Raw genomic sequence first — 18,900 nt, 5'->3', positions numbered from 1 at the left:
TAATGAGACTTGCATGGACTTCGTAACGGGGTAATATGGTGCAGTTGTGCAATTCAATCTCGTAAAGGGACCCTGCGGTGCTCCTGAGAAAGCTCGTTGGGCGGTGCCGATAGCAACATCGCGATGTGGTGATTTCGTGCACTTCGCCTGACGGGGTTGATGTTGAAGTGTGGCACTACAATCCTTGGTTGAGTATGTAATGTGCAATTTACGTTTGTATAGTATTGCTAGTACACTGCAAAAAGAAAGCTGTGGCTCGTGACCTTATTTCATCCGTTCTGCATCACAATGCATTCCTTGCATTATCCTGAGGTAAATGCAAGAAGAATTACGCAAATTGACGCATGCATACAAAAGTTATTCAACTTGCAAATTTAAAATAAAGACCAATGAACAAGACTGGCATACCCATTCGCATTTCACTCACCCAGCAAGTACTTGTGCTGCTTCCAATCAAAATGCGGCTTCAAGTTGTAGAAGCTGACTTCCCTTTGTAGCCTTCCCACAACTTGTAGCCAAACTTTCCGACGGACAATGTTACCTTAACTATACTTAATGGAGCGCTGGTAGCGACATCTTCTGAGGAGTTCATCCACAACATTCATCATTATGTACGACGTGCCTCGTACTCAAATCATTTTTGGCACTTAAGACCCCAGAATTCAGTTCAGTATCTTATTACTGTGGAAATGCTGCTGCCTGTGAACGCGTCTGGTGCCAGTCACGTCACACGAAATATCGCAAAAATAAAAGGCTCTTTCAAAAGTTTGTGAATATGGCAGAAGTTTGGCAACACATGTTGCTGCACACACATACGCTTGCCCTTGGCTGAGACATTTCGCGGCGGCAATTTTACAGCAGTGCCTTTTATGTAATCCCTTTTCACCATTTTCGCGCTTCATCAGTGGTCAGAACGATGCCCTGCACGCGTTGTCAGTGGGGTCAGCCTGCCATGAACAGCGGATGATAAGAGTGACGCATAAAATCGAGCAGGATGCATCACTACAATGTCGCGAACCATATCTCAACCATTATCATGCTGTCGCTACAGATAGACAAAAGTACTGTCAATGCAAGCTCATGGGCGACTGCTAGATCGACTAGGCTTCTCTGGTTTCAGTTTCGCGGAGCGTCGACGACCATGATGACGACATCGCACAATGAAAACATCGCTATTTCTAGCTCGACTCGGTGGCCTATCAGCGCAGTATACTCAATGTTGGAGTTCGAATTGCCGCACCACACGCTATAAAGTGTCTGACATTTCTATCATCCTTGCTGGGCCTCTTTAACGGTGAAAATTTCTCTTGTGGCTCCCTTAAAGCTGCCTTTTTTTCATCGTCTTCATCGTATCCAGGGGCCTTTTCAGCCTAGTAAATTTTTTTTCTGAGCATTTTGTGTCTGAACAACTTCTTTCCCTTGAGTGTGTCTGCACAATCTATAAACATTGCATTTATAACACAGAAGTAACGCGGGGCAGCATGATCATCATTGCCCTATGTGTGTGCCATGCACACGTACTGCACAATTGAACAAACGTTAGCATGACCAGGGACATAATGGAAGGAGACTGTTGACAAATTGGGACGTGTAATGTCCCATTTTGCCCCATTTCTCATTTCACTACACTTTTGCTCCTTCGCAGACCCTCATGTGTGTCTGTATTCTCCCTGAGAAGACGTTGTTGCTCTATAGCTTGAAATTGTAGTGTTGAAGGAGGGGGTCGAATACCTTACTTTCATTCGATCCATGCATTCAGATATTTAAAAAAAGAATTCATTGCATTAACGAGGAGTCCATCACACTGGCACTTTCATATTTCATCTATTTCCCATGTTTTTCTTGGCCCTTCTCGTGAGAATTACACAACACGGTAATTTGAAGCACAAAATGTTAGTCTCTTGGGAACCAAGTCACTGTGAGAGTTGTTTTATCTGCAACAACTCCTCAATTGAGTTGTAAGCTGGATTGGATGCACAGAGGCTGGCTGAGCTGATTCTAACCATTGATTTAGATTCAGTACTTTTTAGAGGTTAGAGTCTGGAGCTAGCTGCTGGTTTGATGGTTTTGCGAGACATTTGTATCTAGTGTTGCTTTAATTAGTGATGATCATTTCTTGTGGCTGAGACCAAATAGTTTCCAAAGCCTTCTTTTCTATTACTATTTTTTTATAACTGTCTTATTTGCTCACAACGGCAGCTTTTTTTTTTTTTCCTGCTGGTGAACACCTCGGTATAGTATAGTTATCGCAGTACATGTTGCGCTTACGCCTTTGTGCCTCAATTGGCTGGATGTCATGCTTATAACAAAGAGTCAGCACAAGCAAGTAATTTGGCACAAGAAAGACCAGAAGGGAATTGAGACAGGCATGGCTCAGCTAGCATAAGTTTAATTCTCGCTGAAGCTAAGGCGTTCAGCTTGGGTGATTTTCTACATTAGAAAGCCTCACATCCAGGGGTCAACTGCAATCTGTTCTTGCCAGCTTACTTATATTTAAGAAAATCTGTAAAAAGGCAGCAGATACGGAAAAATCAAACTTCCATAAAGATTTATAGGACATAATGAAGTAAATCTAAAACGTCTCGCCAATATTAGCATGCAACAAATACACATGCTTAAAACAAATATTGTATATAATGAAAATGTAACTACCAGAAATGAAGTACATAGCACACCGTTTATGGTAAATATCTTTATTGATTCTATGAAGTAAATACACTTCTCATGGACAACAATTTATACTTTCTACAGGACGTGTTACAAGCTGTACTAAAAAGAGCCAGAAAACCATGTTTGAGTGCTGTTTAGTACTGTGGCACTTGTATGTAGCTGCTCTACCTCTATGACTTGGAGTAAAGATACTGCAAGTTCTCTACGCCTGGCTTGCAAGCCTGAAAATTGGTTATCGGCTGCACACTTCACTACCACTGAAGTACGCTGTAAGAATCCCATGGAAGATCAAAGACGACAAGCTGGACTATGCTCTGAATGGAAAATCTTCAAAGCGCACACAGGGCAACCCCTGTTTAACGAGAAACTCTCCTGGCCAAAGATTCAATTTGCCCACGCTAAGTCTATGGCCGAAGATTCGCACAGCGCAGCATTACTGCGCAACCAGAGCACTAAGTCATGACAAGGACTACTGACCAAGAAGTGGAACTTCAGACCTGAGTGGTCCAAGGGATAAAGTTGCACTCTTCCACAGGACAACCAGCAACAGAACAAAGCTGCATATCTTAGAACAACATCACGCGCAAATTATCTGAGAAGTTTGACGTGTGCTCGTGATGGCTCTGTGGCACAACATATTATGAACTGACAAGCTGTAGCGTCGCTCCAGGAGTTTCGCTTACTACACAAGCTCCCTGTAACCTGACTGTGGCAAATGGGAAGGGGAAAAAAAAGAATAAATTTGGACAGAAAAAGAGAGTATCGTCTTGAATACATATATGAATCGGTAGAACAAAGCTGTAAGTGACATAGTTTCATTACCCCTTGTTCTCAAGAGGATTAGCTGAGGAAATTTATACACACTGAGAGCACCTGCCATCACTACAGCACATATCGAAATCTCGCAGTTAACCTGCAACACAGGTAAAGATGCTCCAGGCAGTACAAGCGTCTCGTTCAGCGCACTGGTACATGACATTGGCACACCACAAGTTGCACTAGAAAGCCAGCTGTGCGCCCCGACCTTTTCAACACCTTGCATTGCACAACAAACATGCCATCTAAATTTACATCAAGCAGCAAGTCTTGGCTTTGCAACAGTAAGCCTTGCACGTTGCTTCTTTCCTGAAGACTGTGGATACTGGGAGTAAAAGTATGCCTTGAATGCCAGAGTGTACTTAAAAGGTGTGAACTAGCAGTTAAACATCGCTGCTTAGTTTTGTGACACCTAATGTGACAACTATCAGAGGGTGCGCCACTGCCATCACTTTTGTTTTCATTATTTGTTTTCATTCATGTTCATTATCCAAGGTCCTGTCTGGTGCACTTGCCAAGGTGCCAGTTCACATTTGCTAATTAGCAATATAAAATTGCAAGTGTTAGTACTTTTGATGTGCCACAGGTGGTAAATATTCATCACTAATAACAAATGGCAAGAGCTTGTATCATTGGTGGCAAACATCAACTCTGTTTTCATTCTAATAAATAGAATAGCAGATAGAGAATTGTTGTATTTATACATAATAAGCTTTTGTTTTGTCAGCAAGTGCCTGCTGTGACACCAAATATTTACCAATTGTAAACACATGTACCAACATGCGTTTCCCAATAACACGTTCCAGCACAACATAGAAGCTAACTAGACTTCTCATTAGCTTGCTGTAGAGACATGTCTAAAAAACACGCTTTTCAAAAAGCAAATGTTGAAATTTTCCTGCTTCAGCAAAAAGCACAAGGATAGGGTCAAATAGATTACTGCACTAGACAGCGCTCGGCACCATAGTCCCTCTTTATGAGATATGGCTGCTTGGCTTTGGTAATGCATATAACTCAATAAATGGCTGTGCAGAGACGGGAAAACTCGCATAGTAAGCCGCATAAGCTGGTTTTCTTTCTTTTTTTTTCTTTTAAATGTAGGCCACCGCTAGTGCAGGTTACCAAGGGCATACAAAAAATGCACAATATGACTCTTGGGCAACTCATAAAACATGACTGGATGGATTACAGTTTGCTTGCTTGCAAATGCTTCTTTTTTTTTTTTTGGACGAACAAAACATCTGCTCAACACTTGCTCATGATTGGCTGCAGAGTGCTACATACTCACTGTGGTGGACATTGTATTATTGAAAACATGGTTTCAAAGTGTCAACAACAGTGTATAAACCTGACAAACAGAAGAAACAAGAACACAACAACATATTGCACTAAACTACCACAGCACATGCCACATACGTACTACATGTCAACAACCAACGGAAAAATGGACCAACGACGAGAACGCGTGTGTGACGCCACAGAACATGATGGGTCCTCACTGGTTCTTCCAAACAGCTTTGTGGAAAAATGCAACGGGTGCTCTGAGAAAACAAAAATGCTTGGTGCAGTTTCAGATGTGCTAGACTCATTTTCAACCTGTCTGCGGCCTGAAAGTGCACCTGGAACGTCATTACCATGCCTCTGCATTGAATTTTGTGTTGCAAGCGCTCAAACACCGCCTTGTGAAGGAAACACGGCCTCGTGTGTTGCATTTGTGTGTCAAAGGACAAGGGAAGGAGATAAGTACAGTCAAGCGTGAAAGACTCATCACATGGCGGCACGTTGCAGCTTCAATACAAAGTGCTAGATTCTCTAACAATGCAAGAACGGTTGCTTAGCAAGTGACCTATGCCCAAAGAGCCTATGCTTCTCTCTAGCACAGAACAAATGCATGCAAGTGGGGGTTAAAGTCCACACCTGTTGCGCAAGCTTGATGAGGGAAAAGTGATGCAGGCAGTCGATGCAGCCTTTCAATATAACCAACTGTGACTTGTTAGTAGTCGCTACAAGCACGCTCAATATTGACATGTAATAAAACCCCCTAGCCCCATTCGCACGTAGATTCGCTGCAAAGGCAAGCCCTTAACTATTTCTAATCTTTCAAGGGGACTGCCCTAGTCTTCTTCTATGTATGAGCACTTCCAGTATGGGGGGTATGATGATCGAAGGCTATTAAGCTAACCTCAAACAGCAAATTTCTAGCTCTTACGTCAAAAATTGGCTGTAGGAAACTGCTTCAGCATTAAGCGCAGCATTTAGGTAGTAACAAAGACAAAACAGTTGCTCAACAATTTCCTGTTGCATCTCCTAGTAAAGTCCACTACCAAGATGGGAACAAAGCTTTCTGCTGCCCTTGATTTTTCTGGCCAGCACTAGACCTTGCAAGCACTTGTTCAATGTTTTTTCATTCCTACAGAAATATAGAACACAGACATATACATCAGCACTAAATTTTTTGCAAACAGGACTTGCACCAAAATATTTACAGGAAAACTAGAAATGCACTGAACATTTAGGAAAGCTTCTTCATGCCTTGCTTAGGCCAAACATTGTTTGTGAAGATGTTGGTGCAGCTAACTACAATACTGGTTCAGCTTATGCTTATCACTGCATGCACATGAGATGCATGTGACAATTTTGACGTTAAGTACCCATAGCTAATGCTATAATGATTGCTGCAGAGCAACTAGCTCTATGCAAGAGCAGTTCAATTCAACAGGTAGTTTCAGAAGAGTGAACGCACACTTCAAGAATGTGTTTTAAGTATGTGGATGGACCAGCTTCGTTCCTCACTCAACGCAGGCATTACCAATGGTGTTCTGTGTCTAGAAAAGCGAGACCACCGCACTGACGCAATCGTCGAACAGCCCCCTCTCGGCAAAGTCATTTTTAATGCGCTGTGATTTATGTGGGGAACAAGCTTCCTGTCCAAGAGTCCTTATGTGTCAACATTCATTATTTATAGTACGAAACATGTCAGCAGTATTGCCATCGATTGTGCTTATATAAAAGGAATTACTTCTCCGATTTGGAGAGGGGCAAGCAGTAAGTACAAAATTGTTGCATGTGGACTAAATATAATGACTATTAGTGTGCAGGTCCTCCAAGCTGCTCTGGTAAAATCTGGAAGCGCATTGCTAACATTTCTTGTGAAGCAGGGTTTGTATAACAATGCGTCGTGCACTCCAGCAGCCATGTCGTGCAGGCACTTTCGATGCCTAAAGAAAGGTGTCGGAAACACCTACTGTACCTGGCACAAAGTAGCTACAGAAAGTGCAGATATTTTGACCTGGCACTAAAACTGCTGCGGCTACACTTTAACTCGGCGAACAAATAGCACTTGTGTGCTTTGTTCGTGCCTTTCCTTTGCTTGTTGCCTGTCATGTATTCACTATTCAATTTCATTCAGATTTATGCCAGGTTGAGTATACTGAGCTTTAGCTTTAATTTCATTGTCATTTTTCCAGTGTGAACAAATGACAGACAAGAAATTGTGGCCCTTGATGCAGCCTTGTAATTTTCACTTTATAAAATGTGCAACGGTGCAGGCACATTCAAACTCTCTCTACATTTCACCCTCTGAGAATGAGCATGTCAAAAAGGAAATCCCAAACTCCACCTGTTACTCATTCACAATGTTCTTCAGTGCTTCTGTTCAAAATCCTCATTTATGACATTTATAAAAAAAACAAAAGACCTGCAATAAATGATAAGGATTGGCTAGCACTTGAACCTTAATGTGACTATGTACGATTAGAGATGACAGTGGAAATAAGATGTGATGACTGGAAGATAAAGTCTACATGCTTCAGTGCAATAATATATAAGCTGGGCAAGCACATAAAGGGTACAAATTATGAAAGTAGGAAAGAAATGTACTGTTTGAAAAACATAATTATGTTATGCCAAGACATTCAGGCTATTTTTACCATAACTTAACAGATTGCCTTTTTTATTTTTTGTGACGTGCAAAGACCTATGCAAACAGGTGTGTGTGCTTAGGACCAACAACATGGGTATTGCCTTCAGGACTGAAAAGGGCTGTACTGGTTGATAATAAACTTCAATATCACATCACCTGCCCTGGCTGTGTTGAGTAGACGCAGTGCAGGCAGCAACCAACTGCAATGCATGGCAAAGCATATCTGCAATGCATAAAATGCACTGCCTCACTAACACTCATAGTAGACGGACAACCACAGTGTATATATTTGGCATCTCTAGTCTCACGAGGAAAGTAGGTTTCCTTGCTTTCTTGTGTAAAGCATTTATAGGGAGGAATGCATGCAAAGCCCAATTGCAGAACATAGGGAGGAGTGTGCTCGTTCCGAGAAGCAGTGTGGAAATTGTATGGTTGCAAAAAAGAAAAAGAACTATACGCCATTTCCCTATAAATTACGTGTGAAAATCACTGAAATCCAACAGAGGTGTCAAACTGCTGGTAGCAGGCAACAGCTTACGAGAGTCAACTTCAAGAATCAAAGCTCATCGGGACTGCACCGTTGCATACTGTATGAGTGCCTGCCAAGGCCAGCATCTACTGCCAGGCCCCCCTCCATTAGGAGAAGCTATGCGAGGAGGGGAGAGAGAGAGGGCTGTCACGCGATCGCGCCTCGGCGGTGGCACAAGAGGCGGTGTAGGTAGGGGATGGCGGGCAGCGTCATGCATCTGAGTCGGATGCGCTCGACAGCTCAAGCTGGGAGCCCCACCAGTCGTGCACTTCACCAACCAGGGAGCTCATGCGGAGCGCCCGGTAGCCCACGGCCCCATTGTTGTTCTCCTCTTCGTCAGGCGTGGGCGACGACAGCTCGCTGCCCTCACTCACGTCTGGCAAGCCCTTGGTGCCTGCCAAAGGCACAGACAAACCAGACATCATTATCGTCATCCATTATCAAAACTAAGTCGACTGTAGGACACAGGCTTCTTGTGCTTTCCAAATAAGCCTGTCTAGCATCACCATGTGCTCATGACGTCCTCTTTTTCACTTTTTGAACAAACCATCTTGCTCCTGTTTCTTCCACAACATTTTCATACAGCTAGTACAACAATACTCCCTTGGTAGAGAGGAGCTAACAGGTTTCATAAATTTTTATGTTATGCAAATGTAGCAGACATATATATATTGTTAAAAGCAAGATGAGATTTCACGTAAATCTCATCTAGTCATAGAAAAAAAGAATGAAAGTTGTGTTTTCAGATGGGAAGTGCAAAGAACGCTCCGAATTTTCTAAAGACAGAAACCAGGAACATTTCATCTCGCATAAAAAGAAAAAGAAGAAAAGTGGCTGCAGCCATCATCATCCATACAATGCACTGTCCAAGTGGGAGATGTCTCCCACTTGTGCATAGTCTTTCTTTACAAGCTTCTCATGTATGCTTCAGAAAGTGTGAACTTCTCTGAATAAGCACTGATGTCACTAGGCGGGGGGGGGGGGGGGGGACACCTCGTTTGAAGTGTTCAGAAGGGTGCAAGTGGGTAGTGAAAAGGGGGGGTGGGGGTGAAATGGCAAATAATTATTCATCAAAGAAGCAAAAAGGTGCCAGGTGCCTTTTGCTGAGTGGAACAGTGGCACTATGCGTTGACTACAAAAAGAATGAAAACTTGTAAGAGGGTGCCCTTAGCAGAGCTTAATGACTTAGGGTGCTTTAGAACATGCAGTTAAAATAAAATATACATTTAAAACGTTGCCCCCCGAGAGGTGCATAATATGCTTCGCACATACACCCACATAGCACCCGTTGTAACTGCTGCAGAAATACTTTCCCAACGGGTCCGACTGCACTAGCGGGTAGTGCAAGGTTAGCATAAATTTGTGCTTCAATTTTCATATGAAAGCACCTTTAAAATACAACTTGTTCTACTGAGACTACTGTTTTCTGCCTAGACACCTACTATTTCTGGCTCGTCTTCATTTTCCTTTCCTTTCACATTTCTTCCTTCCGAAGTGCATCTTTCAACTTCACTTAAAAAATGTGGATAATCTATTCTTGTATATATCTACACAGCTACGTATGCAATGTGCACCGCACGTGGCTATGACTACACTTATCACTACAAGTCTTTCTACATGCTCAGTTTGCATTTCTTGTGTTTTACATGCACATTTAAATTTACAGTGTTAATCTGGGCATTCATCTGGTGAAAACTGTTTGCTCTGTTTATTTGTTAACAAAGAGTGTTCTTTTGTGAAATTGAAAAAAAAAAATTCCACACTCCTGTTTTTCTGCCTGTTAATACAAAAACATCTAAATATTTGCTTTCAGTGTAATATCTTGCTAAATTTGGAGTTGTGTAGGGCACTCATTACTTGGGATATTTCAAAAAGAAATGAAAATAAATAGTTGTTGGCTACAGAATGAACTCTGCGCTGAAGCAAGTCATGAGGATAAAATTGTGCTTCATTGCTTGAAACGAGAGAAAGAGGGAGGAGAGAGGCACTGCCCCAGGTGCCACTGACTAGTGACGCCGCCGGGTACAGTGCAGTCCAATGTTAAAGGGAACGTATGAGTGTAAAGCATGCATGACATTTAGTACCATCTGGCATGTGTGCGATTCCCTGGCTTTGCAGCAGATTACTTGTGGTTAGTGGTGCTGGCACCTTTCTACACACCTGTGCACTGCATTGACGTAGCGCCAGCAGGTGCTTGCAGTTACAGCACCAGCATGAGTGAGTGCCACGCATTAGAGAGTTCCCTCCAACAGTGGAACACTTTGTATATCCTCCATTTGAGATTCTTCGATTAAGCACCGCCCATGTTCACATTGAACCACACAGAAGTGTTTCTTAAAGGGACACTAAAGTGAAAAATGATTTCTTCTGCATCAATAAATTACCATACTACAATACCAAAAACACCACTCTTACAAGGATAAGACGTTTGGTAAGCCAGAAAAAGTGCAAGAGTGAAATATGGGTGGCGACACCTACTTAAGTTTCCGCACCTGGGGGCTGTGACGTCTTGGATTTTGATGGCATCTTCTAGGACCTACTAATTACATATAGCAGTACAGATTGACTACATTGTGTTTTAAAGGAACCAAATATTAAACATGGCAAGTTTCGGGAACCTTTATTCAGCCAACGCGGCCCAAATGCGAAAACATACTTCGGAATCCCTGACATCACGCTGACGTACCGGCGCGAAATTCAAATACTGATACTTGGACCTTCATTTTCTCATCTAATAATCAAACTATTTTTTTTAAATGACTGCCTGCAGGGTTCTCAAACAATGCTTCATTAGTCTAAACTGATTTATTGTTTCGCTTTAGTGTCCCTTTAATGCCATCCTGCTTGTCCTCCACTTTTAACAATGATAGCCATTTTATGCAGACTTTCTACGTTGAATGTGCTGTGCATTGTAGGATAAAGCATCGCAAATTGTAAGATAATTTAACTCCTTAGCTTACCAGCCGAACACGAACCAATGTTGTGCCCCTAATATCTGCTCACCCCTGATATTTCAATGCACTATCAGCGGAATGAAGTTGGCATTCAGAAATCTTGGGGTTGGCTATGTACAAACAGACATACAGAAACTTCTAGTCTGGGATTGTGGCTCATACTGGTTATTGCTGGAAATGGTAGGAAGGCATGCACAATTGGCTTTTGGTTTGGCAGTTAGGCAGTCTTGCTCGATGAAACGAATTATGTTTGCCAATGCAGCCTGCACTACAACTCCACCAATGCATTACACACCCACGCATTAAAAGAAAATATATCAGGCATGCATACTGACCAACTGGGCGTGAGGCCCATTTCTTCATTTGGAACCTCTCCTTTTCAACTCTGTTAGTGCCTTCTGAGAGAGAAGGAATGAGAAATTTGCGGCCTCCCTGCAAATCAATAAAAACACTGCTTGTTAATCTGCACCATTGTTCCTGCCATGCACATATGACATTTTCAGAGAACTTGTGGCATGAATGCAGAACAAGAAAATTGAAACTTTTTTGTGAAATTTTGGGATATTAAGTATCAACTGGCCCAATATCTCACGTCACTCAACTTACAACACAACACAGTGTAGTTGCCACAATGTGTTGTTTGTTCATTGTGCCGACAACTGCACAATTAAAGCATAATCCAATTGAACTGTAAGCTGACGAGTTGCACACACATCTGCTCACTCAAACCCATTTGTGGGAACCAAGTCATGTGCACGAGAAGATGTCCTTACCTTTAATCTTTTGTATTTTGTCTTGAAAATGTGCAAGAATTGGTGAGAAACAAAGTTGTTTCCAAGTAATCTCTCACCAGAAGTCGAAGTGCCTAACCTTATCACTAAGTTGCTGCTAATTTGCTTCCTCCCAGCAGCACTACTATTGTCCATGGATTCATAACAAATATGGAAACCTTTCTTTCCTTTGAAGAAAGTGCCACACAATTGTGCACCTATTCTGTCATGTGACTGATGAGCACACTCTTGTTACTAAGGCTAAAGAAAGTTGTTCAATTTTTAAAGTTGAGCGTAAAAATGTTAAATTTATTTAATGCCAGGCTCAGTGTATTAGGAAATCCTTTGACTGTTCTTTACTGTTTTACCTGGAAACAATATCTTTAATAACCCTTCTGATACTAACTTTCCCACTTTTATCTACATCCATTTTTTCATTTGCTTCTGTTTTACAAGAACCCGCAAACAACACACAAGCAAAAGTTTCTTGTACACAGGTTCAGTGCATGAGAATGTGTATACTGAGTGAATTCAGGTTCGTAAGTGGACACGCACATAACAAAATAACATTTGCACAGGGACACCAAATGATGTCTCTACAATGGTGCGGGGAATAATATGTATGCATTAAATGTACTAGTGCTTTTGAAACCTCTCACCACTGCTTTGTATTTAACGCCTTTACCACAAGGCAAACAAAGGAGGCTCACCACTGGAGGTTTATTGACAATAAATCACATATAAATGGAAAAAAACTTATTCGCAAAACACAATAAAGTCTTACCAGAGACAAGACTGCAAGTTCAATCCTTATAAGCATACAGAAAGTGTGTCTTTGCTGTGTAGCATTATTGACGGCTCACTTATGTATGGGTTGCTACTTTTTTTTATCCGGTGTAACTCCGCTACAACGCAGGCTTTTTCGTCTTTGTTCTTCTAAAGAAATTTCCTGAAGCCTTACAAAGACTGAACTTGCAATCTTGTCTCTGGTAAGACTATCGCACCTTTTTTCTATTTATATGTGATTTATTAGCAATAAACCTCAAGTCACAAGTCAGTGCTCACGTCATGTCATTATTCCTTGGTGGTCAGTCTGCTTTCTTTATGCTGTAGGTAAAAGTGCAATTTTACTGACTCACCCAGCTAGCTATGGTTCTTTTGTAGTTGACAGGCAGCAAAAAAGATGAAAGAATTTCTTTGTAGCTTTCTGCTACCACCAGGTCGAGGAAAATTTTTCTCTTTCATGAAACTTCCTCCACCTTGCGGATTCTCACAGAATTGATTTTCCATAACAATCCGAACAAAACAGAGATTCACATGAGGCTGGAGACCCTGAAGGGAACAACAGTCGCGAACAAAAGAGGTCTTAGGAGCCAGCATATCAGCAAGAGGACTAGCCACACAAGTCCCCTTGTCAAAACGCTGACTCCAGAGGCATCTCTTGCTCAACAACTGTTCATCAACACGATAAGGATGAGAGGCCTGGTACCTGGTAAAGTGCAAACAACCCAGGACAGTTCGCGTTCTCATCTGGTGACTTACCTGCGAGGAGATGCTGTCTGAGCGGCCGCCAAGGCCCTTCTTGCGCAGCCTTAGGGACGATGAGGGTTCTTCCTTGCCCTCATCCTTGAGGGCTTCTGAGGTGGAGGGTTTGTTTGGTGCTGCCTCTGCACCTCCGCCCCCTGGAAACAGGGCCTCGTTGGTGGCCCGTAGGCTGTGGATCAGGCTGTTCTGCTCCTTCTGCTGAAATCGTTGCTGAATGGGAGGCAAAGCCTTAAGAGGTCAGTCCTTTGTTTCACAAAAGAAAAGAATAGACTCAAAAAAGTGCCTTCACATATTTTTTTACACATACTGCATTCACTAGTCGCCAAAGTTTACAGGTTAGGAATAGGCTTCCTTCTTTTCGATGTTCCACTAACTCATGATCAGCCAATGAAGACAACCCTTTTGGTTGGTTGGAAACATGCTGCTGCCTAAGGTGTTTGGTAATTTCTAAATAAACATTATCTTCGGTAGGAAATGCAACGTGCTAGCACAGAGCTGAGGTGACAGATAGAGAATGCACACACACCGCTTTGATCCTTCGTAGGCACTTGTCTAGCCACTCGCGGATGGTCTGCTTGGCCACTTCCTCTTCAATGAGGTACTCCAGTTCCTCCCTGGCCAGCAGCTCTTCCAGCTGCAGGGCCTTGCGGATGTCCACTGACCGGTATGACAACATGCTGCACGTGCGCAGTGGGATAATGAAAGTGAAGCATGTAAACACGAACGACAAGCAAGTTTCACAATTTAACATTACGGACAGTTTTTGTTCATTTTGATCTTTAAAGAAATACTAACACAGCATTTTCTATACTTCCTTTTTCCTGCAATAACTGAAGGTCCTAGACCTCTAATAGATCTACTCTATACCTCTAAACCACAGGAAAAATAGTGACAAGTCTCAGAGCACCCTAAATAATTTAATGTAATAGCTTTTTACAGCCAGTTTCAGTTTCATTTCCCAGGAGATTAATGTATCTTGACGTGATGACACAGAAGGTCAGTGGAACTTTGAAGGCTTTTTCGTCTTTGTTCTTCTAAAGAAATACACTTCCTGAAGCCTTACAAAGACTGAACTTGCAATCTTGTCTCTGGTAAGACTATCGCACCTTTTTTCTATTTATATGTGATTTATTAGCAATAAACCTCAAGTCACAAGTCAGTGCTCACGTCATGTCATTATTCCTTGGCGGTCAGTCTGCTTTCTTTATGCTGTAGGTAAAAGTGCAATTTTACCGACTCACCCAGCTAGCTATGGTTCTTTTGTAGTTGACAGGCAGCAAAAAAGATGAAAGAATGGGAGCAGGACATTGCGAAATTTTGACACTTGTTTCGGCTTGCTTGATTGCTTCCTATGCTGCTACTCGTTATAAAAGCCTACCTAACAGCATAGTAGACAATTGACCAAGCCGAAGTGAGTGTCATAACGTCACAATGTCTTTTTACCATGTGACCATCACCTGTGTCATGACGCCACAACACAGTAAAAATGAAACTGAAAGTGGCTGTAAAAAGTCATAATATTAAATTATTTAGGGCACTCTGAAGCTTGGCAGCATTTTTTCTACGGTTTAGGTACATTCATTCAATGAAAGAAAATTAAGCGTCAAAAACATCTTGCCAGTATGCCTTTAAAAAACGGCACTTATGGTTAATGCATGCTGTTGTGGGCTTCACCTGTGGATGTAGAATTAGTAGATGCCATGTATGCCCAGCCACAAATCTTAATGTATCAGATAATGCGTAAGTAATGGCAGCAGTAACACTTTCTATGATGTTTATTGCATTCTGGGTCAGCGATGAGTTGTACCAGGCATTGCTACTGTGCAACAATGAATATGCAGGTCAAGAAAGAGGGCCTGCAGTGAATGTGTTCAGTTAAATAGAGCAGTTATTCAGCTACCTTCCTACATAACGACAAGTTATGCCTGCAAGGAGGTGTTCTCAGGCCACACCTTCGCAAAATTTAGGCACTGGGACAGGCTAAAAGTGTAGCATCCAACTTAAGAACGGCCCTGAATGTCACTGAATAATGATGTGACCGGTCCGTTAACCCTTTAACTGTTGATGACGAGATAACTCGCCATCACAATGAGCGTCCTCTGGTGCTGATGACGAGTTAAATCATCATTAATTTTTGGCAATTTTTGCACATGCGTATGTGTTCAGTGCCTTGTAATTTTGACAAGAAAATAATACACAGTGACATATGCCAATTTTTTTTTCACTTTCAAAATTTTTTTCGGAAATAGTCACGGCAGTTAAGAGATTAAATAACTGTGTTAAATACTCAATAAGCTGATTTCACACAACCGAAATACCACCAACACATTGGCAAATCTCATGCCCAAAGAAGCACACAAGCTGGGGCTTGTGCACTGAGGGTGACGACAGGGAAGCAGCATGTGTAGAAGCCTTCGTTGCTTTGCACATGCTTTTAACATAAACATCACCTCGTTAGTGGCAGTGCGCAATATTAAGAAACCAAGTTCTTGCATATTATCTCTTGGCTGCTGCCTTCTAAACTGCAAGGCACAGCAATTGTACTCTTCTCAGTGGTAATCATCACATTCGTGGAAAGTTTTTGTGAAGTTTCATTATTACATGGAAGTTTAACTTCCACTGATGAGTTTTATTACACTCTGTTTTTTGCATATACTTATCAGCTATTAGTTGTCATGATTTTCAGCAACATATATTGACATGGTTCTAAATTTTCACAGAGCAAGTGTAATAAACTTCTCTACATTTCTTTCCTAGAAGCCAAAATGCAAAGAACGGCACCTACTTGAGCACATCATGAAACGTGACATCCTCTCCATTGTGGAGGCGCTCCATTTCATAGCACATGTGTTTGAAAAGCAGCCTGTCTTTTTCAGGATCCACTTCAAGACGACCCTTTGAAAAAAGAGCAACGCCACTTGAGTGATATGACCCAATATTTGTGTGAGCAAAAAAAAAATAAAGAAATACTGACTCTCAGTTAATTTCGCTTATCTGGTAAGCTAACCTAAATAGCTAACCTTCACTAAATAGATCTATGCATATGCAGCTGCTGCAAACCACAGAACCAGTTTTAATTTCTTTGATATCCACCATGTTCGCAATAACAGCAGAGCCTGATAATAAAGACACGATAATGCTGCATGAAGTATTGGAGCTCATGGTCGTCAAATAAGATGAAAAATAGAACAAAGAAGTGTTTGGGAAAATTCTGTGCTAAAGGAATCACTTACTTTTAGGAGCCTTAAGACAAATTTCACACGTTTTATTGGAATCAACCCCTGGAAGAAAGCAAAAGAAAGATGTTCCAAATGTTGCAACATTAGATGAGAGAGCCTGTAAGTAAGTAAATCAAAGGTCATTACCCTTTGCTGAATATCGACCATGTTCCACGTGTTCTGAAAATTTCGTATGTCTGCATAGCTGAGAAGTGCATCTTCTTCGTTGGAGTAAAACAAGGAAAAGTTCTCCATAATGATAGCTGGAAAAGTGACAAGAATCAGCAGAAATTCCTGGGCAGGTAAACTGTGCTTTGCGTGAAGCTCAATTTCGATTTATTTATTACATATAGTATCGGTGCATTTAGGTGTGAAATATATAAAAGTCTCAAAGACTGTAAGGGCAAGACCTCCTGTTAATACTTACAAGTAGAAAAAATAAGAATTCTTACAACAGAGGGCAAATTGTCACATGCATGATAGAAATAACTACATAATAAGCAAATAACTACATAGTAAGCAATAAACATTACTAACAAAATAGAAAAGTTACTAAAGAATGCCACATAAGAATACTTACTAAATCAATCTACACATGCTGCAAGAAAGTACGCAACTGCAATTCAGATGAACTAATGGCAGATTATTCTTTAAGGTTAGTGGGTAAGACATTTCATAATGAAGTTGAAGCAAAATTAAAATTGGAATTCAAGTTCAAATTCACAAGTGAAATTCAAGCACAGTTATTCTCATCACCTCATCTGCTTGCTTTTTGTTGATCATTTAGTATGTTATTAATGCTGCCACATACACTAACAATAAGCAAGAACAAAAGACGCAGTGTATTTTTCTATGTCTTCCTTAATTTCATTAAGAGGTGACCTGTTACATTAACATAGCTTTATTGGAATTTTCCATGCATAATCAGACGCTAGCATGTTCAATGGCAAGAAAATAAACAATATAGTAGATTGTTTAAATACCAGACAAATAAATTATGCAGGAATGTTGATGTAAAATGCACAATATTTCTTTTAATTCTAGTGTTTTATTTCATGCAGTCTGCTTCGTAAGAGCACAATCCAAGCTGACTGAATGTCACTTCACTCCATCAAAAATTAAGGCATCACCAAGGCAGTTGCACAAAGCACGAACGCCACAGTCGCATTCAGTAACTTGTTAAGCCTTTCACTCACCCACTAAAAGATTAAGCACAATGTAAGTAATAATGACATAAAAAGAGCAGAAGAAGATGAGACTCCCAGTGAAGTTCCCACAGTCCGTTTCCCAGTAGTTGTCAGCAAGGGTGCAGTATGGAGGACTGACCTGAAGAATGAAACAAAGGCTTTTAATTTCTCATCTTGCAGAAGGGCTGAAATCTGGGCCAGTTGGTACATACTTGAACGAAAAAACCAGTCAAAAACACAAAGCACAAGAGGAGAGGTTCACACCACAACGACTGGACTATCAACTGAGGTTTATTAGAATCGGTGTAGTCCCAGCAAGGCCAGCAGAGCATGCGCAACTGCATCATCGCTAATCACATAGCATGAAAAGACAAGAAACGCTTCTATCGTGACCAGTTGCAAGGCCAGCAGTTGCGCATGCTCTGCTGTCCTTGCTGGGACTACACCGATTCTAATAAACCTCAGTTGATAGTCCAGTCGTTGTGGTGTGAACCTCTCCTCTTGTCCTTTGCGTTTTTAACTGGTTTTTTCGTTCTCATCTGGAGCACAGTCGCAATTCTGTACTGAAATTGCCATGCATTTGAATAGTATTTCATGTGGTACGATTATTTCAAGACATTCAGTTTAAAGGCGTGTTAAAGCACAAAGAGAACACGACACAAGAGCACTGACTCTCAATTTGTTTACTCAGACATAAATCCAGACATTGAAAGACTCTGCGTCACACCTACGTCATTCTTGCGTCCTTCTACTCATGCACTAGTATATGTTCATTACATCACACCGACCAGCCCTGCAACAACTTTTGGTTATTCGAAGCTCGCAGCCTTGTACAAAATGTTGAATGTAATTAGTATTAGGGTTCATTTTCAGGCTTTCAATATAATGATGTTTCAGAATAAAGAATAATTTTCCCTAAAGTTAATTACTTCCAAGATTTCTCTACATGGAACTTCCAGGTTTTCTTTTCTGTTTGCATTCAGTTTAACAAAGAGCAAATGACGTATAGCTGCAAATTGTTAGTGTCAACGCTGATTTAAGAAAGTCCGCAAACTGGCCATGGAACTCCTGTCAGAAGGTTTGCTTAATGGCAAGGCTTTTCCTTACACTTGTAAATTAAATTGTGCATTATAAAAAAAGGAGAAAATAAAAAATAAAGGTATAAACATGTTTTGTTTACCATTCAGTGTCCCCCCTCCCCCTATTCTTTTCTTCCTCTGCTCTTTAGAAAAATATTCAGCTCTGGACACCATATCCGAAGCAGGCATCTTCTAAAAATTTGGAGGACG

At 41.3% G+C, this 18,900-nt stretch overlaps 1 protein-coding gene across 1 annotated transcript in view; it reads right to left on the bottom strand.

Moving 5' to 3' along the window:
- Positions 1–4,696: 4,696 nt before the first annotated feature.
- Positions 4,697–18,900, bottom strand: part of na (sodium leak channel non-selective protein na) — a 75,582-nt gene continuing 61,378 nt past the window's right edge. The window contains exons 34-41 of the mRNA XM_075682271.1: positions 17,621–17,750; positions 16,572–16,687; positions 16,440–16,487; positions 15,992–16,101; positions 13,733–13,883; positions 13,204–13,416; positions 11,227–11,323; positions 4,697–8,331 (exon numbers count right to left, since the gene is read on the bottom strand). Of these exons, the coding sequence (XP_075538386.1) occupies positions 8,147–8,331; positions 11,227–11,323; positions 13,204–13,416; positions 13,733–13,883; positions 15,992–16,101; positions 16,440–16,487; positions 16,572–16,687; positions 17,621–17,750 (1,050 nt within the window). The 3' untranslated portion in view covers positions 4,697–8,146. The remainder of the gene's footprint in view (positions 8,332–11,226; positions 11,324–13,203; positions 13,417–13,732; positions 13,884–15,991; positions 16,102–16,439; positions 16,488–16,571; positions 16,688–17,620; positions 17,751–18,900) is intronic.

Source organism: Dermacentor variabilis, chromosome 2 (assembly GCF_050947875.1).
Source record: "Dermacentor variabilis isolate Ectoservices chromosome 2, ASM5094787v1, whole genome shotgun sequence".
Classification (NCBI taxonomy): Eukaryota; Metazoa; Arthropoda; class Arachnida; order Ixodida; family Ixodidae; genus Dermacentor; species Dermacentor variabilis.
Note: the sequence above shows the minus strand (reverse complement) of the source record. Positions and strands in the feature narration are given on the sequence as shown.